The following is a 26,909-nucleotide window of genomic DNA, read 5'->3' on the forward strand; positions in this document are numbered from 1 at the left end:
AAACATTCACCAAAGGTGCCCTGGAAAGAGTCACACCTGCCTGAAGCCTGAAGCGTGGCCAGACTGTTCATCTTTCTGTGAGGCAGTCTCTGAAAGATGCTTGCTTGTACCCTTAGATCCACTGCTGGACATGGGCCCCTCATGCTAGGCTTGGTGTTTCATATTGCTGGCAGGTAGGTAGGTCCCCATGGACACCCTGACAGGAGTGGCTGCTCCTCTTAAGCATGGAGAACCAATGCTGGGAGGCCAGTTGTCAGTGTTGACCTGGAATGTGACACTAAAAAGGTCTAATCCAGTGGAAACAAGGGTCTCAGCAGACAACATAACAGAAACAAACAAACTTGGGAAGGCGAGAAGGCAGGGGCTCTGCTGGGCTCTGCTCATGCTCTAGGGAGTGACATGTGGGGCAGCCAGAGGCCATACCTGAGTGCATCCACCTCCTCCTTGCAGAATGGAAAGCTGGTCTCAACTGAGCTTGTCTGGGCCCTCAGCATCTTCAACTCCATCTCCAGCTATAAGGAAACATGGGATAAGTGGTCAGCTGATCCACAGCCCAGGTCCCTGATCTGTCCCCAAACTCCTGAAATCTGCAGCTGAATATCCCCAGGCTTGATGCCTATTTTGTGCTAGAGACCTGGGGAAGAGGGTCATCTGCCTGGCCAACCCCGTAGCCAGGACCGCCCCCCAGGCCACAAAGTAGTCTGAGTCAGATAAACACAGTTCTTTCTCTTTCCCCATTCCTATTACAAGGTTAGGCAGGGAGATACATGATCAACCATTCATGTGCTGCTGAGGAGAGCTATTGAATCTCGGAGATGGACAAGTGAGTAGAGAGATGGTAGTCTAGAATTATCATTGCTTGGATAGAATCGTCACGGCATTTCCTACAGGGATAAGATCAGCCTGCCTGTCCTGGGAGAGGTCTACAAGCTTTTCTGCATACCGCTGGGAGGGGTGGGGGTACATAAGGGAGCCAAACAGATCCCAGGCCCTAGAAGGAGTCAGAAACAGAAGACACAGACAAGCTCAATCAGCCAGGCTCAGGGGGGAGGGGGGAAAGCAGATGGCCACTGAACTGGTGGCTTCCTGGGCATCAGGAAAGTCACCCAGAGCTGACCCTTGCTCCTTGAGTGTCCTCAGCCCCATCCCTTCAAACAGCTGTGCACTAGGCCTAAGGACACAGGGCCAGCAGTCTTCAAAGAGAACAGAAACCCCCTTAGGGACAGGTCACAGTCAGTGCCTGCACCCCAGCTTAGACCCCACACCCATCCCGTTTCCTGTCAGACTGGCCTCCTGACATCAGGCTTTCCAGACTCCAGAACCACAAGCCAGATAAAGGGACAGTACAAACTATGTGTCTCTCTGTGTATATGCATACACACATGTATTGAGGTCAGAGGTCAAATGTCAAGTGTCATTCCTCAGGACTCCTCAGCTTGATTTTGGACACAGGGTCTCTCACTGAACCTAGAACTTGACAATTTATCTTAGGCAAGCTGGTCAAGGAATTCCAGGGATCCACCTGTCTCCATCTCCCCAGTGCTGGGGTTACAAGTCCATATTTTTGTATGAGTTCAGGGGACTTCGTCTCATGTCTTCATGCCAGCACAACAAGCACTTCACTAGATGAGCTAGCTATCTTAAGGATGGTGTCATCTTAACAAGCTGCCTAGTTTTGTACCTAACACACTGACACTGCCATTCATGGTGCAGTTCCTCCATGGAGAGGCTCAAGCAATGCGGCACTTACTTCCAGAGAGCCCCACATCGTGCCTCCATACCCTAACATGGCTTATATGCTATGACAGCTCTCACAGTTTTGAGACTCTGATATAATGGTTCCTGAAACTGGCTGTGCTGAAAGTATTTCCTGTTTCTTATTGTTGGAAGACTGCAAGGTGCATGATGCTACAGAAAGAGGTGGGCATGTGTGTGTGTGGGTGCACACACACGTGCATACATGCACACACATATACATACATGTGTATATACATGCATGCACATGCAGTTCACAGGACAACTTGCAGGGATCCATTCTCTCCTTCCACTGTATTAGTCCTAGAGATCAAACTCAGGTCATCAGGTTTGTGCAATGTTGCTGGCCTTATAAATAGTCAGTCCTTCTCAATAGTAAGCTCTCTAGCTTTGGAGGGACTGATTAGACACACATGGGCACACTGCTATCATGGAAACAGTTGCCTCTTTGTGTACTTCCATACTCCCTACAGAGTGCAGTACAAATGTCCTTGCACACCTTCAGTACTGAGAGGCACATCTGCCTGCTTCCTGCAACGTTTTACGGCTTGAATTCAGATGAGGCATGAATAGCTGATGCCTGCTCAGATGCTTACAAATGCCAAGTGGCCTTGGCAGCCACCTGTCCCAATTTCTTTGGTTCTGTGTAGAACTCACCAGAAAGTCTTTTCCTTTTAGTAGCAGAGTTTAGCCCATTTATATCTTGCTATCTGTATTGATTTCTATGGCATTAGGCTCCTGTGCTTTCTGTCTTCTGTCTTGTGAGTGTGTTTCCTTTCATGTGTCTTGATATTCAGCATTTATGCTGTTAAGTGCTGCTGCTCTCTGCTGCATCCATTCTTTCCTGTCCTGGACCATAACAAGAGCATGTCCCATTAACTGTCTGACTAGTTACATATGTCTATCACCCTCCTCGCTTGGTAAATGTACACAGTTGGTGACAATTATTGCTACCTGTTCACCTGTTGGGCCAGATTCCCAGATAAAGCCTTGTGACTTGGTCTGTATGGTGGCTCAGCACTGATATAGTATACTTCAGACTTCTTTCCCCAGTGTGGGCGGTAGTACCCATCTCTGGGACCCCAGAAAGGTAAAGGTAATAGTCGAGTTCTTCCTCTTCAGTTCTGCTCACAATGGTGGTAGTTCATCACATCTCTCTGGACAGGCCTCCTCCATCACCTCCCCACACATCAGACCATCAGAAATCTACCATGAGCTTTTTAAAAAAATCTCTTGCTTACAGACGCACAAACATGTAGGCTGTGGGCCTTCTTAGTCTTTTTGTTCTTGTAACCCACACCTCAAAACCAATCACACATGATCTCTCTATTAGACAGAGGGATCCTATCAGCCCTAATGCTCTGGTAAGTCCCAAAACACAGCTAAATATGCTTCTACCCCTTCACGGTAACTTTCCAGGGCATCTTCCCATCTGTCCCACATCTTCCTGGCAATGATGCACAACCCTTGCTTCATTCCTTCATCTTTGCTGTACTCTTCTGTCTCGGTGCTTCTTTCTAAATATCTGTATCCTGCATTACCTTGTTCTCATGGTAATACTATGGGTGTTCATGTATTACACATTCTAATTGTCCATATGAGTTGCATCAGCATACCTGGTACCCAGGGTACTATGTTCTGTCTGCCCATATGAGCTGTATCTTCCATGTGGACAGACACGGCTCCCCCAGCCAATGCTGTTCCGACTCTGCCATGGCTCTCCCTGTCAGTACTCTGTGATTCCCTGCCTTCCTCCAGACCAGCTGCATTTCCTCATTCAGCCCCGACATTGCTGTTGTGGGCCTACTCATGTCCCAGGATCCAGCATATAGCTAAACTCTACTTCCTGACAAACTGCTTTGGCTGTGGATTTCTCTACCCTGCTCCCTAGCCTCCTTCCTTTGATCTATCAGATCCAGCTCCATACCTGAGGTGGCATGGAGGGGACAACAGGCATCTTGCCTGGCTGTGAGCCAACCTCACAGTCTCACTGCAGGTACAATTAGAGCCACTGCTTGCTCCATTGAGAGCCAATAGCCATGCTCACAGCAAGCATGACTTGCATCTAGCCACATGAACAGGGATCCCAGTGCCCACTGTAGTCCCGTGTACCAGGACAGCACAGGAGTTCTGCTCTGTGCAGGTAAAGCCACTGTCACAGCTGGAAGCTTAGGACCACCTGGCAGGAAGTGCCTCACCAGCAAGCAGATCACCTGATCCTCCCCTTCCCAGGGTCCTTTCCCAAATCTGCCCCACCTTTCCCTGGCAAACAGCTTTATGCAATCCTCACCAATGCTGATCCTCCACCAGGGGCCAGGGCCCTGCTGAGTGTGGCTTGGTTCTGCTCTACTTCTGCTTTGCCAAAACACAAGTTTGCCGTTTTGTTTTGATTCCTGTTACTTCTGCATGGTCTGCAGTGAAGGAGTGGGAAGCACTGGCTCACATCACAGCATTCAGAGCAAACATGGTTCTTCTCATTTGAATCTGCAGCCTCAGGCTTATGCTCAACATCCCCCCTCTCCCAGGAACAATTCTCTTTCCCTACTGAACCAGCACCAGGTTCCTAGCCACTACCTGACGGCTGGCTCAACATGATGCTGGCCCACATGCCCCACTGCTTAGGGCTGACTTTCACCTTGGCCACTCCTTTCCTGACTCACAGCATAAGACTATGGTTGGCACAATAAGCCATGATGAGATTCTGACCTAGAGCCACCTCAAACCTAGCTATTCAAGCACAAGGATGCCACCTCCTTTAGGAGCAGCATGCCAAGTGGGCTTCATGTTTATCATTTGCAGCATTGAGGATAGAGCCTAGTGCTTTATCACTGAGCCACAACCCAGCCCCTCACTGGGGGATTCTAAGCAGGTTCTTTACACTGAGCCACACCTCAGCCCCTCACTGGGGGATTCTAGGCAGGTGCTCTACCCTGAGCCACACCCCAGCCCCTCACTGGGGGATTCTAGGCAGGTGCTCTATCACTGAGCCACACCCCAGCCCCTCACTGGGGGATTCTAGGCAGGTGCTCTATCCCTATCCCTTGCCCAAGACCTTCCCCCCTACCACTTTTAGTCTGTATACACCCACACATTCATATCCTGTCTCTACCATATAAGCCCAATGTCCCCACAGCCATCCTATCACACATTTGTCCTATGGTGTCATGACAATCTGCCACCACCTAGTTTCTGGCCCCAGGTCCCTGGCATCATGAAGCAAGTCCTGTCCTCCCTTTTGTGGGCATCTATCTGCTCCCTTCCAGCCAATGGGAGCTGACTCATGTCTGGGATTGGTAGACATGGGATGAAGGGAAGAGAAATGTGGTTGTGCATGAATGTTGCAGCCTGTACCTATTTTCTACTTCACTGAGGAAAACCTGGGTCTAGAGTCAGTTATAAAAACAAGAAAACATGGGACTAATTGGATTGCGTCTTAAGGGACCCTGCCAAATGCCTCAAACCATGGGCCAGATTCCAAACTCATCCTGCTAAAAGGATTTCACACACAAAGTGCTTTTTGGAGGGCTCATCTGCAGCTGAACAGTGGGCCCCAATGCACATGCCTGCCAAGTGGGTGGGGGGATGAGGTGAAGAGGAGCCCTGTGCATGTTGGGTGGGGGTTGCTTTACCACCTGCCACTGCCCTGTCTCCTGTTTCGATCAAACTGAATGTCCTAGAGAGACTGGTACTGCCCACCCCATTCTCCAAGACCAGTGGGCATGTGGGTATTCTCCCCTTTGGCACCTTTCCTGGCAGGGCAGGTGGTGCTCCTGACATTCTCTGTACTCAGGTGTGGCTGGATGCCAGGCTCTGGAGACAGCTACCATGCATCTCTCAGCTGGCTAAGCTTGTGTATAATGGGGATGCTGCCTGCTGCCCATCAAGACTCTGTGGGTCCTCAGCAGCAAATATTCACTCAAGTCTGTGAGCTATAGGTAAATGTTGAGAATGACTGCTCTTCCAAACTAGGCCCTCCACCTCCAGGCTCCTATGCTGAATGCTGTGTTCCCTATTGCATACCATCTAGGCTACAGGACTACTAGCAGGAAGGGTGTCTAAGGCCTGGCTGGGTGTCCCAGGCCTGGCTGGAGGGTGTTCTAGGCCTGTCAGGGGGTATAATGAAGGACACACCTGTCCCTAAGGTGGGGGCAAGATTCCCTCTAAATCAGGGCAGGGTACGAGAAGGACCCAGCCTACCACTGACCTGAGTAAATGACATAGACTTTTCTGGGTCTCTGTCTTCTTCCATCCTAACAGCCCCACCATAGGCTGCTACAGAAAGAAAGTAAACAGTGAATCAGTGAGACCAACACATCTACTAGACCAAACTCCCAAATGCTGGTCCTAATGCAACACCTGCAGGAAGACCCCCGTTACCTCCTCTATCCTGCCCCATGTACCTATGCTGCCTACTCAGGTAGCAGGCACTAAAAACACAGGTGTAAGTGGGGAATAGTGGTACATGCTATAATCCCAGTACTTGGGAGGTATTGGAAGGAGGGCTAGTATCAGCTACATAGTGAGTTTGAGGCTAGCCTTGGTTCATGTAATCATGTCTCAAAAATACAAAATGCACTCTTAGAAATGTCCAGGGTAGAACCCAGCACCTGCTTCTGCTATCAAAGCATCCTTACACTTTATGCGGTCACACCTCATCACAGGTACAAGGACACACTGCACTCCTCCTTTTGACCAGAGACAGGATATGATGTTGAAACCCCAACAGGTTCTGCTCTTCCCTACCCTGTTCCTCATCTGGGCTCTGATAGGCAGAGCTGGGCAAAGGCTGAATGAAAATAAACGCAGGCAACCTCAGGGCTCTGAGGTCTGCTGAAGCCCAGCAGGGCAACATTTTCCTGGATAACTCTTATGCTCAGGACATTTTCTGCAATCTCTGATTCTTCAGTGTGAAGAAGGGACACCAACAGGGCACCTGCTCTAATTGCTGGATAAAAGAATGCTCTTGGGTCTCTGTGTGGGCCAGGTCAGGTCTGAAAGAAGTCAAGAGGGAACAGCAGGAAGCGGCAAGAAGCAGGGCGAACACTGTCTGTGCGATTCTTGGGAGTCTAACTTCAGCCAGCCTGGGGCTGTCCTACAGGAAGCCTCAGTGCAGGCGAAGTAGGCCTCCAGTTTCAGAAGTGCCCAGGAGTCAGGTGTCCTAGGGACCGGGGCTGGGCCAAACCTTCAAAGTGATCTACAAAATCAATGCAACTCTACCAAAACTGGTTGGCTGGAGGTATGGCTCAGGGATGGAGTGTGTGCTCAGAACTGGGTTAGATTCCCCAGCACAGTAAAAAACAAACAAACAAAACCTACAAAAAAAACCAACCAAACAAACAAACAAAACCCACCCCAAAAAAAACAAAAAAAAAAAAAAAAAGAAAAGAAAAGAAAAGAAAAGAAAAAAACTCTAGAATTCCAAATGTCTTTCTTGCAAAACTGGATTTGGTTGCTTTGTTTTTGTTTTGCTTATGCAGACCTTTATGGGGTATAGTGGTTATTTTTCTCATTTCTGCAACAAAATATTTAAAGAAGGAAGGTTTGTTCTGCTCACAGTCTGAGGGTACAGTTCACTGCAGTGGAGAAGGCACAGCGGCAGGAGCGTGAGGCGGCTGGTCACATGGCATCCACAGTCAGGAAGCAGAGAAAGATGGATGCTGGTGCTCAGCTCGCTTTCTCCTTATTCAGGATCCCAGTCTAGAGGATGATGCTGCCCACATTTGGATGCTCTTCTTACCAGAGTTAACCCAACCTAGAAACTCCGCCAAATGTACACTGAGGTTTGTCTCCTGGGTGATTCTACATCCTGTGAGGTTGACCATCAAGATTGAATTACATTTCAGGGGTGGGGGCACAAAGTCAGAGGGTTCACATCAACCTAAGAGCAAGGACACTAAGGACAACAACTTAGGCAGTGGCATAAAGAACCCACAGGCTGAACTAGAACCAAGTCCAGCATTGAACACAAACTGGCATGACCAGCTGGTCATCAGTGAGGAGAGAAGTGTCTCTGCAGGGGACAGGACTGAAACAAGTTGTCAGGGGAGTGAGGCTGGAGACCTAACTCATGACATATTTAAAAAACAAAACAAAACAAAACAAAACAAAAAAACCAAAGTAGATCAGAACTGAAATGTGAGACCAAAGTGGCTGGAAGGAAAATTTACAGGCAGGAAAAGAAGGAATGAAAGATGATGGGTGAGAGTGGAGGACTGAATTTCCCAGCTTTGGATCTAGCAAAGTTCTCTAAGCTATGTCAATAAATAGCAAGGGCCTCATCACAATGTCACATTTCTGTATGTCAAAGGGCACTGGAGAACAGTATACACAGAAGCTACAGCATTGCTGAAGCAGAGGTCAGACAGTGGTCAAGTGTGCAGAATACATGGAGAACTATACAGTAAAAAGCATAGCTTGAAAATGGGGCAAAGAGGGTCCAGGGATGCAGCTCAGTTGGGAGTGTGCTTGCCAATTAAGAACAAAAGGCAGAGAACAAATATCAGCCACTTCCATCATTCCTGGTATTGGAACTTCCTGACTAGTCTGGCTGGAGATGACTCATGGTAGTGGCTCCCATAGAAGCAGATTCTGACTCTGTTCAGAGAGCTGAAGTCTCACATGTGATTGAGATGAACATCCCTGGGGATTGCAGGAGGCTGTCTGCTACAGACAGCAGCAAAGAGGTGGGTGGCAGAACAACCCCACCCAATGTGAGGGGTCCCAACACTTCAAGACAACACTCTCTGGCAGCTCAGGAAGGCACAAGCCCAACCTACAGCAGAACCAGGGATGCTCTTCCAAGAAAGCTGCCCACACTAGGCACAGACACCCACTGGCTCTGTGCAGCCCAGCCCTGAGCCCTGCCCTGCATCTCTATCTATAGGCTCCACCAGCTTTCTTCTCTGCCCTGAAACATCAGTGAGATTTAATTCAAAAGATGCTCGGGGCTGCCTCCCCAGCAAGGCACAACTCTCCATAGAGATCATGTGTTGTGGTTTGAGTGGTTTGTGGTTTGATCCTGGGAGCCATACTTAATTCTACAAAGTAATAACCAGAGCAAGCGCTCGGCACCCTGCCTTTCGGGCCAGCAGTTCTAATTAATGAAGCCGCTGCTGGGCACAGTGTGAGCATGCTCATCTGTATACCTATGCTTGCACAGTCTCATCATTCAATGCTTGATACATAGCAGTCTCCATCTGGGCCAAGTATACAGATGGTGGTGATGATGCCAGGACTAGGGCTCTGGAGGGCTCTCAGGCTGCTGCCAGCTCTCTAAAGCCCACTCTGGGCAGATGTCTCAGGTCTCCAAAAGGTAACTCTGAGATGACAATGGGAATTCTGAATGGAGCCTACTGTTCAGCCCAGTTCTAGGCTCACTGGGAACCAGGGAAGTACCTCAGGTGATGCTTCTTGGTAAAGGAAGACAGGGGTCTTAAGCTGAACTCTCTTAAGCTTGAGGGTGTACCCTCAGCTCTGTAGAGCACCTCAAGAGGGTTCAACTGTGGAGTCATGTACACAGATCTTCTCATGACATGTCCCTGGTCATAAAAAGCCTGTTCCAACAACGACAGACACCACAGTGTGGCAGTAAGTGAACTGGCCATTCAGCCTGCCTAGTTCCCAGGACAGCCAAGGCTACATAGAGAGACCCTGTCTCAAAACAACAACAAAGATTTAGTTACTTTCATTTTATGTATGAATATTTTGCCTTACATGTATGCATGTGAGTGGTAAATATATCCAATGCCTGTGGAGACCAGAAGAGGACATTGGATTCCCCTGGAACTGGAGTTTTGGATGGTAGTGAGCCACCATGTGTGTGCTAGGAACCGAATCCAAAGTCCTCTGTAAGAGCAACAAGTGCCCTTAACCACTGAGCCACCTCTCCAGCCTCACACTATACATACACAGAGCCTCATTTCTTTATGATCGGGTCTCATGTAGCCCAGGCTGGCCTTGAGCTTATGACAGAGCTGAGGATGACACTGAACTTCTAATCATCTTTTCACCTGCAGAGTCCCAGAATTGTGTGCATGTCCCAAAGCATACCATGCAGTGCCTGCCAGGGATGGAGCCCAGGGTCTCGTGCCTGCCTAGGCTGGCACTTTCCCAAGTGCTGTCGGTTCAGCACACCTAGCCCCTGCCTGTGAGAGAATTCACCTGTGACAAGTGCTCCTTTCTGGCTGGCCACAGAGAGGGACATTATATGCAGAAGTATGGAGAGACAAGATGGTACAAAGAAGAGCAAGCGAGCGAGCTAGCGGTGAGTGGAAGCTCCAGACCGATTCTCCCACAGCCTTTCTGGTGGCAGAGGCCCCTCCTACCCACAAGCTCCATTGGGAGCAAGACACAGAGGGCAAGGAGAAACCATTAGGGGAAAATGGTAATCAGGAGAAATGACTGCTTAATTACACTGGATGGGGTGGAGAAGTAGGGGGAGATGCCTGTTAAGACAGAAAATAAATCCACATTTCTAGCTCCCCGAAGTCTATAAAATATTGGAGGCTTTTTATGGTTGTAATCAAAAACCTCATTTCTCTAGCCACTACTGGCCAGATCTAATTAGGGTGAGGTATTCTAAAGACGCAAGCCTGGCCCGGGACGTTGCTCCTTGTGGTATTAATTGCATTTAAAGAGGAAGCACGAACCACACTCATGCTCACTAATTAGTGTGAGGTTACTAATTAATAACACAAAGTCAAGCTGCCTTTGTCCTGCCATTAGCGATTAGCTCAATATGGCACAGCTCTCCTTTTACTATTTGTGAACAAGCCTGGAGTCACATTCCAGGAGACAAGGGGCTGGAAGGTACAGGGATCAAGCAAATACACGGGCTGGCCCTGATGATGCTGGACGCCTGTGTGGTTCCTGCACGTACAGGTCACAGGAGCTTCCTTCCCAGGGCCAGGAGGTACTCACTCAGATGGTCCTCCTCCACAGCATCTCAGCCACAGGAAGACAGGGGCTCGGAGGCATGCTGAGCAGCCCACTGCCCTCCTGGCCTCACTGCCAGCTCAGGGTGCACCTGCTATTTTGTCTCTGGCTCTTCTCCATGAAGAGAGATCCTAACGCGTGAGGAGATGGCAAGCAGCAGGCACCTGGAAGGTACCTTCCTGTAACCTCAGGAGAGAGAGAGGTGGGTAGGAACAACCAGAAGAGGGTAGACTAGGAGCTCTTGCACAGCTGATGGGAGGGGAGGAGGCTACCATAGGCTGAAGGTAAACAGGATGCTAGAAATGGGCCTTGAGGCTGGCCTCACCACAGTTCCCTGGGAAACCCTGCTAGGCACCTCTCACCTATAGGCATAAGGACACTGAATGATATCAACTGCACTTCTTGGAAGCCACAATAGAGGGAACAGGAGTCACAACACGGGGGGGGGGGGGTGGACTGGAAATGCAAGTTTAAGCCTAGAAAAGAGGGCAGTTGTGGTGGGTGTGCCTCTAATCTGAGCACTCTGGAGGCTGAGGCCTGAGAATCTCGAGTTTGAGGCCAGTGGCCTAGGCTGCAGAGTGAGACCCCTATTCAATACACCAAAAACAGGGCTGAGATGATGGTTCCATCATGAGACACTTGCCTCATAGGCAATGAGGACCTTAATTCTGACCCTCATGACCCACATAAAAAGCCAGCAGTGGTGGGTAAGGTGGCTCATGCTGACAATCCCATCGATGGTAAGATGGGAGGTGGCGAGTCAGATCCCTGGAGGCTCATGGACCAGCTAGCCTAGCCTAGGTGCCAGCAATGTTCCAGGCCAATGAGAGATACCCAAGAGTATCATCTGATCTCCATATGCGTGGACACACATGTACATTCAGATGTGCACATGTATACTCAAATATGTACTTATAGACAAAAGAAACAAAATAAGTAATAAATAAAATGGAGGAAAGAAATGCTGTCAGCAGTGAATGCAGCTGTGAGGGCAGGAAGAGGGGTGGTGAGAGCTTCCAGAGGGACAGAGAATGACCCAACATAGGGATCACTGCTACTACACATGGCTACTTAAAATAACCCCAAACTCAACAAGATTCCCGCTGTGTGGTGGGGCTAGACCCTGTTCCACAGAATGCCGTTACTCATATGCAGGTCTGAGAGAATCTCTCCTCACCAAACTCAGTGTGGCCAGGAGACAGTGAGGTATCTGGGGCCAGCCAAGCCTCAGGGGTCAAGGATAGTTGGGACATAAACATGGGTCTGCCAGGCCCAAGGTCCCTGCTCCTCAAGGCCTTCCCTGAGGCCAGGGTAGGGCAAACAGAGCTGGCAAAGATGCCCCTGAACCCTGCAGCACATGTGGGGAGGCTGGAGGCTGAGACAGACACTATGTGACCAGCTGTGCCTCGGGTCCCCAGGCCCTGCCACTTCTTATTTTCCTCCTAAACGGGAAGGAGAAGAGAAGTGAAATAAACAACATGAAATGACCTGAGATTAGGCAATCAGAGGCAGAGATCAGAAACTGGGCTGTAGAGACAACTATGGCTCCAACTCTCAACAAACATTAAGAAAACCTGCCTCAGGGGCCAGCTTCCTGTTTGACAGCATTGGAAGGGTGGTAGAGTCTGTGACACTTGCCCCTCTCTCAAGGGTCAAAGACAGCCATGTTTCACTACAAGCTTGCATTGGCCATTGTCTTAGCCAGGGTTACTATTGCTATGATGAAACACGACCAATGGCAACTTGGGGAGGAAAGGGTTTATTGCACTCACACTTCCATTTAACAGTCCATCATCAAAAAAGGCAGGAATCTGGAGGCAGGAGATGATGAAGAGGCCATGGAGGGTGCAGCTTACTGGCTTGCTCATCATGGCTTGCTCAGTCAGCCTTCTTATAGAACCCAGGACCAGCAGCCCAAGAATGGCACAACTCACAGTGGTCTGGGCCCTCCTCCACTGATTGAAAATGCCTTACAGTTAGATCTTACAGCTGCATTTTCTCAATTGAGGCTCCCTTCTAATGACTCTAGCTTGTGTCAAGCTGACACGAAACTCTCCAGCACAACCACTATTGCCAACTCCCCTACAACCAGGGATGAGCAAGAAGGCATGGCTGGGGCTGCAGAGATAGACCAGGGAGAAAAGCATTCACTATACAAGCCAGATGACCTGAGTTTGATCTCCAAATGAGGCTGGAGGTGGTAGCAAGTGTGTATAATCCTAGTTCTCCTATGAAGAGATGGGGGTGCAGACGCTCATAGACAGCTAGCTGGGCATACAGTGATAATGAAACACTTATCTCAAACGAGGTGGAAAGCAAGGGCCTACATCCTCTAACTACTACATGCCAAGATGCATCCTTCCTCCCTCTCTCACACACACATACACAACGCACATACAAACACACATTAAAAAGAAAAATGAGTCAGGCAAAAGGGCCAAACTCACTGAGACCAGAGCAACACACCCTGCCAGAGGCCCTGGGATTCTAAGTCAGTCTCTATGGGGGTCCAGGCACTAGTGCTTCACGGGTCCTAGGAGTTTCAATGGGGGACACAAGATGAGAGGACCATCGGGACTTCAACACTATGCCACTTAGTGCACCGCACATCCCTGCACCAAGATATGGAAGTCTGTGAGACAGACTTCTTCCAGGAGAAACCTAGTATTAAGGACACTGCCCCAAAATGGACACAGGGCTCAGAGTTCCTCCAAAGTGACACAGGAAGCACGGGGCAGACCCAGGCAGCCACGCTCCTGTGCCAAGTGGACCCTGGGTGACAGCAAGCTGCTTAGCCATAGAACCCTGGGCCTGGCATGTGCTTAGCACAACTCATTTCTAATTCTTCTTGGCCTCATGTACATTATGAAAACAAGGCCCCAGGGTACATTCCAATTCAGGTCAACACCGAGGAAGCCACGCATGTTGATGCACAGAACATCAGGGTCTCCCCAGGCTGTGCAGACTGATGCTCAGCTCACAAAAACTCTACGCCCCCACACATGACTTACCCCACGGCAACAGCAAACAGGCTACTGCTAAAGCAGGCTGGAGCACTTGGATCACAGGCATAAAGCCCAAGAGGCCACGTGTGGTAACAAGAGGGCTACTACACCAGCCAGCCTACAACCAACACTGCCTGGGTAGAACCAGGTTATACCACCCCTAACAACCTCCCAAAGTTAAAGAAAGCCACCACACCCACTGACAGACACCACACTCCGCAGTCCATAGACCCTCCTCCACTCTGCAATCTATAGGACCACCCCCTCCGTACTCCCTCTGGCCCGCCACCTCTGACCACAGCCCCAGGCACCTTACCCTCCCCAGTGCTGTCTTAACTGCCAGCTACCAGCTAACTGGCACTCTGCTGCTTCGCCCCTGCTTTGTCACAGTCTGATTCCCATGATGAACAGCACATTGTGTCTGCAGCACTTCGTGAGTGGGCAGTGGGCACACCCAGCCTTGCACAACCTTCCCTGGTTCTCTATTCCACCACTGGTCTCTCTCACCCCCAGATCAGAATCTCAACCCTGACCCAGAACCCTCCGAGTCCCCACAAGCCAACTCCATTTATGATTTCTAGCTCAGACTGAGTTCCACAGGCAAACCCCACCTGCGTTACCTAACACACACCCTTGATGCCTGCAGGCCTATGTTGCTTAGGCTGACCTGGCAGGGCTGAGCCCTTAGCCATAGACTCCCAAATGGCTCCCGACTCCTGCTGGCTCACAGCTTGGTATCACATGGGGGTGGACAACAAGACTCAGTTTCCACCTCTGCTCCTTCCACTCTGCAGTTTCTAATATCGGAGACGCACCATGGCCACGCAGGAGGATGTGCCTGTAGGCCAAGTCCTGGCAGAGAAAGGCAGGGATCCCTTGTGCATGGATCCAGGACTGCAGGTGGCCTACTGTCAGGCTGCCCTTCACCACCCAGCACCAAGTGATCCCCATCTCAGTACTCACCGTGTCGGCTCTCTGTTTCTGAACCCCAAGCTCCTCCAGGGCCTGAGACAGCTGAGCCTACAAGATAAGACCAAGAGGGTCAGGGTTGAGGAGAGATGTCTGCCAGCCTTGGGGTGAAGGGCCCACCTCAGCCTCCACTCCATATTGAGTCTACCAGGGCCACATTACCACCCTAGTCAGGCCCTGGGTAGTGGGACATTCCAAGTCCACAGCAATCCCTGCTGTGTAGCCATATATGAAGGTGGGCCGAGGAGGAAGTCAGCCAGCTGCCTCCTGCAGTCTCCTACTCTGGAAGCATTAACTGAGGTGGTGACCCTCCCAGCATAGTCACTGCTAGGCAGGTTGGGAAGGGGCAGGGAAAACCCCCAACCACAGACACCTGGCCTGCTGTCCCCAGAGAAGGAAGGCATGCTACACTTGAGCAGCAACAGCAGCTTCTCCTGACAAGAGTCTCTGAGCCCCACACCAGGGCTCCACACCCAGAGGATTGCCTCCCTGAGGCTTCCCGACCTCGGCTTCAGCAACCTGGTGAATGGAGTGGGCTACTGGAGGCTGCCCTGCTGGAGGCCACAGTACAAGGCTGAAAGAGACCAAGGGTCAGAGAGCACAGACTTTGGCTCCAGGATGCCACGGACTCCATCCACTTGGACTCACAACACAACATTGCCACCCACTAGAAAAGCACATATGCCTCACTGACCAAACACATCTCTTTCCACAGACCCTCCCTGGCAGGCAATAATGCCAAGATGCTTGTAAAAATTCATACCAAGCACAGGTAGCTGCTGTGAGGCATCTATAAATGTCCACCACCAGTGAGCCAATCACTTACACAGCAAGGATGTGGTCACCCTCACTGAGCTGGAAGGACATGGCCCAGCCCAGAGCAGCAGAACTACCCCATTTTCAGCTCTGCAACAGGCAAGGGGACTCCTTCCTATGCTCTGTCTACTGTGAGGCTGGCCCTCTTCCTCTGGGGACTGTCACAGGCCAAGCACCCTGCAGACACCAAGGCAACTCAGTGCCTACGAATGTTCTCCTGACTCACCATGCCCTCCCTCAGAAGAGCTTTTCTTAGGAAAAATGGTTCCAGAAGCCCAACAGCACATATAATTCAATGAGTGGTCAGTGGTCAGTGAGCAAGGCAGGACTTGAAACCATGTCTAACCTATGACTCTCAAAACTGGAAGAACTTCAAGGCCTACGTGTCCATCACCAGGGCACACAATCTTTTCCCTCTGCTCCAAAACATACCATCCTCACTGCTTTATGAGTAGGGGGATGGAGGACAGAGACTGATATCCCCTGCACCTCAGTGGCCTCAAGGACACACACGGATCTGCTACAAAGCGTTGAGGAAAAAAAATAAACAGTGTGACAGCGGAGCGGGCAAAGAGGCAAACAGACATCTCCCAAAAAGGAAACGCACACAGGCGGCAAACACACAGAAAGGTAATTAACATGGTTAGCAATTAGCCAAATGCAAATCAGGACCAACAGCGAAACACCACTCTGCAAAGACAGGGCTGGCAGAACCCAGGAAGTGCTGGGGCGCTGAAGGGAAAGGGACGGGAATTCAGCAAATCTTGGTGACGGTGACAGTGGCAGCAAAACTGAAGCAACTTAGGTGATCTGGTTTCCCTTTAGGGTTGCATGTCTGCATAACCTTCCCCACGTATGTGCTCAAAGGACTGAAAAGACACACCCAGGCTGAGGGAGGGAAAGGCTCAGCGGATAAAGCGCTTGCCACATAACTGTGAGAATCTGAGTTCAGATCCCCGTGTAAAAGCAAACACAGTAGCGTGCATCTGTAATCCCAGGCCAGCTTGCCTGGTGGACACAGTATGAACAAGAGACCCTGTCTCTGTCTCTGTCTCTCTCCCCCCATCCCTCTCCTATTGGAATCTGCCTTGTATGACCACCACGTCTGTAGACAGAGGAGGAGATGGTCACTGCAGCTCCACCAGCAACTCCCTCCCATTCCTGCATCAGGAGAGTACCAGAAAGTTGCCCAAGTGACTACTAGAAAACATTCACTCCAGACAGTCACGCTTGGTGAGACAGTTGACCAGAATCAAACACTATGCACACGACATGGCTCCCCTAGCAAGGGTCTTGTCTCTTGGATCAGCCAAGCATGACTGGCTATGGGAGCCTTCAGAGCACACCACCCGGGAGAACAACAGAGTAAACCATAGCACTGTTATAGAAGGAGACTGCTGTTGAGAGTTCAGTCATCACATCCACATCCAGAAAGCAGGCCCCAGGTCATGTTTGCTGGAGGCCACCTTAGTGCAAATAGGATGGCAGTCGTGATCATCATGACAGTTCTCAGAAGGGTAGAGTCCTGTCTGCAGCCTAAGCACAGAGCCTCTGGCAAATGCTCCCTCAACCACAAAAGGAAGACTGTAGAGGTGATGGCCTGGACCTGGCCTGGCCAGAAGACACACCACAAAGCTGAGGATGGAGAATGAGGTACAATGCCCAACAGTGGGGGATGGAAAGCCTGGGGCTCATGATGTTGGCATCTAGATTGAGAAAGTATCTCCTTGTGGTGGCATCACAGTAAGTGTCTTACTCTTTGCAGTGACATCAAGGCCCATATGCTCTTGCTTTCTCCTGAGACTTGCAAAGAGAGGCAGACAGCCTATATACAGGAAGGCAGCAGCAAGGCACCTCAGCCCACCAGCTGTTCCTCATCTGCCCACAGCTGGCCCACACATCTGGGCCAGTGGCTAATGCAGGCAGTTTGCCTATCATTCCTCTGCTCACACAGCACCAGCTACCAACCCTGCCCCCAGATACTACTGCCACAAAGGGGGCAAAGCCTGGCTTTGAAGCTATATACAGGGAAGACTGGCTGACAGACTGGTACAGGGGCAGTCCCAGTTTGAACAGGGCAACAGCAGCCTCTGGCCAGGCTCTAGAGAGGCGGACAATAGCACCAGGATAGCACAGCTGTGGTTAGCCTCAGGTGTGGCCAAGGTGGCAGGTGGGCTAGCACATGCTTCTTAGCACTGTAGCAGCAATGACAGTGCTTGCTGGCCATGGTCCCCAGCCAGGCCCTGGGGACTGCATGTGTTCAGACATAAGCCCTGGACATGCGCCACCTGTGACAGTCCATCCTGCACAGAAGCCTCAGCAGGGCTATTTTTATCCTGAAGTGAGAAGTGGCGGCCTGATGATCTAGCACCCCTGCAGGCACACAGACAGCTTGGGGGGATTCAGGAAAGCCTGCAGTAGGTGCAGGCAGGGACAGGCCATCCTAAGACCTGAAGGGAGCTGGTGTTACCTTCTGCAACACTGTGGCATGGACTGGCTGGGGGAAAACTGAGAGGAAAGCATCAGCCCCACATGGACCCAAACAGGCAGGGTCCACCCAAGGACAGAGTTAACACTAAAGAGGACAAGACTCAAGGGCTAGGCTTTCCCTTGGAGTGAGATGTAGACATGGATGCAGGAGCCTATCCATCCTATGTGGCTAGCAGACAGAACCTTCTACTTCTGGGGCCTGCAGAGCAACCAGCCACTGAACAGACAGACAGCATGCTCGGGCATTCAAAGCTGCAGACTGTGGCATGAGCTATGGGGGTGGGAGCCCTGAGGGCAAGAGTGAGCTCTGCTGGAATGGAGGAGACAAATGTCCCCAGCCTATGCCATCACACTCTATTCAGGTTTAGTGACTCCACAGAGACCACTCCCTACCAATCCTAGGCACTCAACTAGAAATAGGAGATTCCCAGACTCCAGCCCATACACACTGGATCCAATCCCGACAGAGGTCCTGGCCTACAAGTGTTCCCACAAAGCCTGCAGGGGTGCTCACAGAACTCAGATCTGGGAACTGCGGAGGTGGACAATCAATCTTCTGGCATATGGCTGGGATCCCAATGGCCGCCCATCATCTATGTGACCTCCACAAAGGCTGATCTGAACATCTGATCTCAGCTCTTAAGAGTCTCTGTCCTTCATTTAGGCAATGGGGCCAGTGAGCTGGGGCTACGGCTCAGTGTCAGAGTGATTCCCTGGCACATGTAAGGCCCTGGGTTCGTCTTGTTACTCCCTTCAGCCTCCTGCATCCACTTCTCTGTCAGGAAGCAGCATGCCAGTGTGTTTGTGAGGAAGTCTCCATGTAGCTAGCAGCACTGTGATCTGTTTTAATTAAATACGCTGGAAACACAACTCAGGTGACGCGTGGCATCCAAGTGCCACACACTTGTATTTATGGCTCCGTCGACAGAGGACTCGTGACATCTGCTTCCAACCTCCACAGCTGCTTTATTAAATGGAATAAATAAAATCCGGGCAAAATGGCAGCAGCCCCGCCAGAGACAGGCTACTGGGAGTCTCCCAGCTCTACGTTTCTAGTTTGTTTTGCTGAAATGATCTTGCTAGAATCAAAGCATGCCCTGTGCTGGAACTGCTGAAGGACATTAACCCAGGCCAAGGCTGTGCTGAGAGGAGGGCTGCAGTAGCTGCCCACCTACCCTTGGCCAGCCCTGGGGCTGGAACATCTGGCCTCCCATGAACAAAACTGGTAACAAACACTCCCAACCCCTGGACAAGCATGGATGGCTTCACCCAGTACACAGGAATCCATAGAAGAGCCTGTTGACAGCAGAGAAAACAGGAGCTTGGGTGAGTGTGGGTGAAGGAAAAGAGGCAGAGAAAAGCCATCGGATGGAAAAGAGAGAACAGAGGGTCTGGGAGATAGCTCAGGGGGAAAGTGCTTGCCTCACACAAATGAAAACCTGAGTTCGGATCCCCAGTACCCACAGAAAATGCCAAGTTTGGCAATATTCATCTGAAATCACAGTGTGGGGAGATGGGGACAGAAAGATCACATGGGCTCACTGGCCAAATCTGAGCTCCAGCTCATGGCAAGGGGAAGGCTCCAACGTTGAGCTGACCTCCAAACGCATGAGTCCTGGCATGTGTATCCACACATGCACATGGGAACTCGTGCACACACAACTGACAAACACACAGAAAACAAAAAAGAGGAACAGAGGGGAAGACTAGGGACGAAAGCAGAAAGAAAATAGTGAAGGGATAAGAGGCAGGGGAAGAGGGGAGGCAGCACCACGCACCCACGAGGACACCGTGAATCATCACACAGCTAGTGGTACTCTTCCTGCTCCCTGGAGCCCTCCCTCTTGTCCATGAAACAGGGAAGAGCATGCCTGGCCCTTGACGGTGGATGTGCAGTCAGACCCCACACTGGGGTGTTCCCTTGCACCTCTCCACCTTCTGACAACTCATGTCTGCACAGCACAGGCAATGTAAAGGCTTGCTTTCCATGCCCCACTGCACATCTTCCCTGGAAAAAACTACTTACATTGTAGACTTGAGCCATGCTTGCACAGCTGCCAGGCACTAAGGGACCTTTAAGGAAGGAGTTCCATGACGTTATGTAACTTTTTACCGTGTCAATACAAGCAGCTTCAGCTAATAAACTCCTGACAGGACTTTTAAAGCTCTCCATGCATGAGCCATTTGCCAGCTTCTGTTATATGAATTTGGCTGTGCAGTAAGGCAATGGAAAGCCACCCTCCATAGCTGTAGTTCTACCACCTGCAGCAAGACCAGGGACCCACCCCTTGGCCTGGGAATACAGGCTGGGCTACCCTACAATGAGCTGAATACATCTGCCTCAAGTTGATGCCCCTGTCCCCCAATCTCTGCCATTCTCCAGGCATTCGGCACCCAGGCAGTGATAATCTTGCTATGGGTATAGCTCTCAGACCTGTACAGTGAGTAAGGTCTCTAGGATGTACCCACCTGGGATATCAACATGCTCATGGGATGGGGAGAACAAGAAACAGGAAGGTTTGGTTTGGACCACCCTCCACCTCACACTTCAATCTCTCCAACTGCCAAAAAGACACTGAGCCCTATCCCCAGGAGTCTGGAGAGACCCTGAATAAGACTGTGCAGGCTGCAGGATGTGCCTACAAGTCAGGGCACGCATGAGTGGCAGGTGATGTATGCTACCATGAACAACAGAGTGGCCTAAGATGGTCAAGGTGTACCCACTGGACCCCCTGGGTGTGATATAACCAAGCTGTGGCTCCATGGCTGCCCTAGCCCAGGAGTATGCTCTCATAGAAAGCTCAGGGCTGGAGGTGATGATAGACCTAGACCATGGATCTTCAGAATAGACCAGGTGCCAACGATGGCCAGGGTGTGGCTGTAAACAGCTCCATAGCTGCTGTGGGAACAGCCTCCTGGCTCACTGCAGCCAGGGGGACTTTTCTAACCAGTCATCCTCACAAGTCACCCTCAATTCCCAAAGCTTCTGACTCAGGGAACAGCCCCTCCAGAGGCAGCTCCCCCCACATATACGACCCCACCCCCCGCTCCTCTGGGTCTAAGGATATCTTGCCTTCTGTGCCTAAGTAAGGCCATTTGCCCATCTCCCTTTTCACTAGACGGGGACTCATAGAGCACCCAACTATACACAGGACTCCATAGGACAGGAAACAGAATGGGGAGGAGAAATAGTTGGGGAAGGTGTACCCTCCTAAGTCCAAGCTCCAAGGCCAGCTCCCTCCACAGCAGGCCACCCAACTGTGGGACTCTAGTCCTTGCCTCTGGTCAAGCCTTACCAAGGATATGCCCAGGTCCCAGTCATTCCCTCCTCCTGGCCATCCTTTCCAGCACCTGCCCTAGCCCCCTTCAGCCAGAGTGGCTAGGCCCAGAAAGCAGTGAGCCTGTCTGCTGCCACCTGGTGGAAGCAGAAGGTGAACTGTTCCCCACGCCAGTGAATTCAGACCTCCAGGCAGGCTAACTCCTTTAGACTATGCTAAATCCAGACACTACTCCACCTCCAAAGGGTTGGGGCAACCATGCCTTATGCTCCTCCAGGGTCCCAATGTATGAGAAAGAGGACTCTAGTGTCGACAGGAAAGCCCATTACTGACTGGGTACAAGTGTCTCTTGGTGACTCCTGTGACGATGAGACACAAATCTGAACACATGGCCACTCTAGACTGCAATGAACGGTGACACACCCACCAGTTCAAAACATATCTAGAGAGCCGCAGGCTGAACAGAAAAGCCACTCAGGGCTCTGTCCACTGGATCCTATCTCACCACAGCCATGATACCAACACACCTAGGGCCAGAGAAGGAAAGTCACGGAGGACCAGCCTGCTTCAGGAGGCTCATGCACAGGAGGGCTAGCTATGAAAGGGATCTTGAAGGTGCATGTGGGGGGGGGCTTCTCAACCTCCCCCATCCCCCACCTGGACTAACCACATGAACACTCACAGCAACCATGACTGAAAATAGTAAAAAGACATTGCTTAAAGCCAGCTAAGCCCCCAAGCTCTCCATCCACTGGCTGTACAACAAAGAACTTGCCATCTTTACATCCTTCAGAGACAGAGAGGGGGTCCCTGACACACACCTCATGAGCAGAGCGATGGCAAGATACTGACCGACAGGAAGCCCTCATCTGCTGGAGCTGAATCTGGAGATGAATCCCAACAGCACTGATCACCTGATACAAAACACACAATGCTGGCTGTGCCCAAACTATCATGCTCCTAACAACCTATGTGAAATGCATATGGGCAGCACAGACGGGACCTCTCAGCAAGAAAATACCAGGGGCACTGCAAGGTGTCAGAGAGCAGACCCGCAAATCTCTCCTCGTTAGCATTGCTCATGGAGCTAAATGTGCTGTAATAAAACGGCTATTAACACACATTGATGATGGTACAGCTCGCTGGAGCCTGAGTTAACCTTTCAGATGAGGGCTGGGATGCAGCAGCTCACAGCAGACCCGGGGGGTCGCACTCTGGCTGCTGGCCACCTGTGAGTCATGGGGACAAATGTGCAGAGGGTTGGGAGGTGGGGTGGGGGATCAACATAGGACCCACATGGGGCTCCACCACTCATGGGGTTAGGGTCATTCTGCCAGGAATGTCAGTGAGGACTGCTCCTCCAGGCAAGGACAACACAGGTCCAGTGTACCTGATAAGAACCTCACAGGCCAAAAGAACATGAAGGCAGCCTGGACCATGGCCTCCTCCCCGGCACAGCACAGCCTTGCCGTAAGTCATTCCCAGAGCTAAAGCTGGGCAGCTTCCACTCTGGTCACCCTCCAAGCTTCCCACTGTGAGGCCTGCAGCCATCCTCTCAGCTGTAAGTTTAAAGGTGCATCCTCAGTGTCCCAGAAGTGTTACAACAATGTTGGGAGCTTCTGACTGCTCTTCACAGGGACCCACAATTTCATACCTCAAAACCTAAAATACTATTTCACTTGGTGGTTATCATGAGTTTCCTTTAAATATTTATTTGTTTGCTTGCTTTTGCAGTACTAGAAATTTAATGCAGGAACTCATGAAAGTTAGCAGGTGCTCTACCACTGAGTCACACTCCAACCCCTCACTGGGGGATACTACGCAGGTACTCTACCACTGAGCCACACCCCAGCCCCTACCTAAGCTATATCCTCCACTTTTTTTTTTTTTTTTTTTTTTTTTTTTGACTTAAGGCAGACATTAAATTGCCCAAGATGGCCTTAAATTCATTCTATAGCCTAGACTGGCATGGAACTTATGGTTCTCCTGCCTCGGCTTCCTAAGTAGCTTGGACTGCAGCCTGTACAACCAGGTCAGTTCACAGTTGTCTATTAAACACCTATCCACCCACCCACACCACCACCACCACCAAAGGCTCTGCAGCCCTAGGAAGGGGTCCTGCTCAGTGTGGATTCCAGTACTCTCTGGGAAGTGCATGTGGTCCCATCATCACACTGGCTGTTGCTTTGGACACTTCTCCAGGTAGACAACCAGAGCACTGGCTGAGCAAATGAGGGCCAAGCTGCCTGCACAGAATGACCGGCCCAGTGGCACCTCTGTCTGTGTTTACATCACACCCAGATCAAGGTCCAGCCCAATAGGTGTGAGTATCAACACTCAAAGAGCTGGTGGGCCACAGCTGTGACAAAGGCCTTGCTTCACGTCAGGGCAGACAGAGCTTTGTCCACATGCACCTGGCGGCTGGCTTGGGCTCAGTCCTGGGCCTTCTAGGTATCAGCCTTCTTGTCATTAAAAAGTAGGCAATGATAGCCTTGCTTCTACGGTCCCAGCCAGAGTCAAGCTCAGAGATACGACTGAAAAGTGGGTGCAGAGCAGGCACAGGCAGCCCCTGGGGGCACAGCTGTGTGGTTCTCTTGACAGGCAGGATGTGCCTTGTCTTGTAAGGTCATTCAGCTTCTCCTGAGAGCTGAGCAACCCTGACCCCTTGTTGAAGGGAGAGCAAGCAGGTGCTTCCCCTGCATCTGGGATGGTTTTCAGGGAAGCCACATCCCAGGGAGCACCAGCATTTAGCAGGTAGAAGTCCTGCATTGGCACAGGCCTGTCAAGAAGAGGCCAGATGAGGTTCACACTGGTTCCCAGTATCTAGCAGCCTACAGGGGTCAAGGAGTTATTCTCTTCTTTGAAAGGGGACATTTTCTCTGTCCTCACTAAATCAGAATGAGACTTCAGAGGACTCATGACACTGTAGGAGGTGACAGGGAGAGACAAGAAGCCACAGACTGCTTGGAAGACAGTGTGCCATCCCCTACATAGGAACATGTAGCAAGAGGAAGCAGACTACCATGGGGATCACATGGCTACATGGCATAGATCGTCCTCAAGGCAAACGACAACAATTCAAGCTAGCAGAGGCTTTGCCTCACCCTGAATCCCCTTGACACCCATTTCTGCTGCCTGGAATCCTCTGACTTCCAAGTGTCACATAAGAAGTAAAGTACAGCAGGTATCAAAATAATCTCCATGGCTGAGCGCGTGCGCGCCCCACTCCCCAACACGGTCCCCACTCACCCATGGCGCCCACCTACCTCCATCTCTGAGCTGTGGGCATGCACCTTCTGAACCATATCCTCGGCCTCCCACATGCGCTGTGTCAGCTGGGCCGAGTACTCTGCCTGGGTCAGCTCACTGTCGTAGGATCCCAGGATGGCACGCATGCCATCTCGCTCCTGAGGACAAAGACAGTCAGGTCAGGCGGGGACAGTGTGTGAGGTGGCTTGGGGGAATACAGAGGTGGGAATCTCAGAGTTCCTGCACATGGTACTCAACAGGCTCAGGACTGTGCCCTGGTTCCATCTGCCAGTGCACAACTCCAAAGAGCCTGCAACAGAGACCCAGGCACACAAAGTTCCAGACTCTGGGCCAGTGAGCACAGGAGTCAATCCTTCCAACAGAACTCACTCCAACATTGCCAGGGTGGATACCAACTCAACGTGATATCTGGCCAGTGACACTCAGAACAAGAGCACATGACTAGTGAGTGAGAACCAACCCTGTCTGAGCACTCAAAACCCTTGGCTCTGTCCTGATGCACCAAGTACCCTGAGACACAGGGCTCCAGAAACAGCTGTGCTCTCAGAGAAGTCACACATACATGAGGCCACCAGCCTGTCCAACCATGTCCAGCACTCCTGCCTTCCTACTCACCACGGAGTGGGAGTGACAGCTAGAGTTGTGGCTAATCCTCCTTGGCTGGCCTGTGCATACTGGAGATCCTAAGGTTGACAGCCTGAACTAGAAAGTTAGCAATGGAGAGGTGCTACCAAGATTGGGACTCAGGTTCCCTAGAATGTCGGAGAGACCTGTCACAGGGGCTGAAGGGAAACACCCTCCACCCTGTCAGCAAGGAAGCCCATAGACATGCAACCTGCCCTGTGGGAGGAGCCAAGCTGCCCTGAGAGCCACATAGGGCTACATACAGCACTGTTGGGGAGCCTGGCCTCCCCAGGCTGCTTACTGCATTCTTTCCCCCATGATTCCGGTTCCTAAGTATAGCATACTGGGCTCCTGTGGACATAGATATTGCTCCTAGGTAGAAGAGTCCCAGCCCCCAAATCCAAGATTCAGGCTGGGGACTCACCCTACCCTGATGTCACCTTCCAAGAGTTCAATGGAGTGCACAAGCAGGGGGGGGGTGTTGACACATCTTTTCTCCAGAGGGACAGGTGTGTTAGGACCCAGCTTCACCAACCTCCTGTGAAATCCCCTTGGGGAATGTGATGAGGCTCTTCATCCTGCAAGTCTGGGCAAGCCCAGCTCTGTGCTTCTAACTGGAATCTTAGGTATCCCTGCTGATGCGCTTGGTACCTTCTGCTTGAGCTTTGCCCATTCATGCAGCCAGCAATGAGGATTCAGAGGACAACACAGCTCAGAAAGAAGGGGACAGTTCCAACCCCAGCTCCACTCTGCAGCTAGCTATCTCATCACCCCTAGTTTCAAATCCTCCCTCAGCAAGACAGTGGTCACATGGGCGTCTATATACATCAATACTGCTGTGGACAAAGTGTCCAGTGAGCTGTCTTCTCCTGCAGACAACTGATGCTCATGAAAACAATAGGATTTTATTACTATTGGCAAATGCTGTCTCAGTATGATGAACAAGACATAGCTCTCAATCAAGTACTCCAGCATACCCCCTTCCCAATCCACACACCTGGAAAAAGTTGGAGTGGCCCAGCACAACCTTGTTCTATTGCCCTGGCCAATGGTTCCTTCCCACATGACCTGAACTGTCTGTCCACACCAGGAGTGGCTTGTGGGGGAAAATGACCTCTATGAACTAGTTTATTTAGTCCACATAGACAACAGGAGCAGCACCAGTGGCTATCAGGGACTTTACCATAAGGCTGAGGCCCTGACTGTGTCACCCAGACTGAGCTACCCTCAGCACAGCACTGCCTACCCTTAAGCCCTTAATGTTCCAGAGTATTCTCCCCTTGACCCATGGGCCTCCGAAGCCTTGTCTGGGCTCTCTTCCCTCCCAGGCTGGGGATACGGTTATCACCTCGGCACAAAATTCATAATTAGTGAATGCCAAAAATTCAATAAGTGAGAAATTAAAGTTCCAAATCTAGCTGGAACTGGTCACAGGTCTGGGGGCGATCTGTTTCCGTGGGAAGGTTTATGAAGTGCCATAACTTTATTGAAATCCTATATCTTCCCATTGACTTTTATCGTCTCGAGCTGGTTACCCAAGTTATCATTAGCAGAGTGTTGATGCCACAAGAGGCCGGGCAGGGGATTTCCTTTCATCAACAAACTGTAATTGTCTCTTTTATTGATCGGTAAATCTCCCTGCTGCCACCTTTCGCTGGGCTTCTCTCCTCCTGTGTCTCCAGGCAGGCGCAGAAGAAAAATAGAACTGGAGAAGTTTGTTGTTTGTGTCTTTTCAAGGAATGGCCATCACAGTGAGGGTGCTGTGTGA

The 26,909-nt window shown here is 50.9% G+C and overlaps 1 protein-coding gene across 1 annotated transcript in view; it reads right to left on the minus strand.

Moving 5' to 3' along the window:
• The window catches only part of Mad1l1 (mitotic arrest deficient 1 like 1), a 304,513-nt gene that overhangs the window by 106,947 nt on the left and 170,657 nt on the right, over window positions 1-26,909 (minus strand). Inside the window, exons 12-14 of the mRNA XM_051205386.1 lie at window positions 24,514-24,654; window positions 14,658-14,714; window positions 424-512 (exon numbers count right to left, since the gene is read on the minus strand). Of these exons, the coding sequence (XP_051061343.1) occupies window positions 424-512; window positions 14,658-14,714; window positions 24,514-24,654 (287 nt within the window). The remainder of the gene's footprint in view (window positions 1-423; window positions 513-14,657; window positions 14,715-24,513; window positions 24,655-26,909) is intronic.

Source organism: Phodopus roborovskii, unplaced genomic scaffold (genome assembly GCF_943737965.1).
Source record: "Phodopus roborovskii unplaced genomic scaffold, PHOROB, whole genome shotgun sequence".
Taxonomy (NCBI): Eukaryota; Metazoa; Chordata; class Mammalia; order Rodentia; family Cricetidae; genus Phodopus; species Phodopus roborovskii.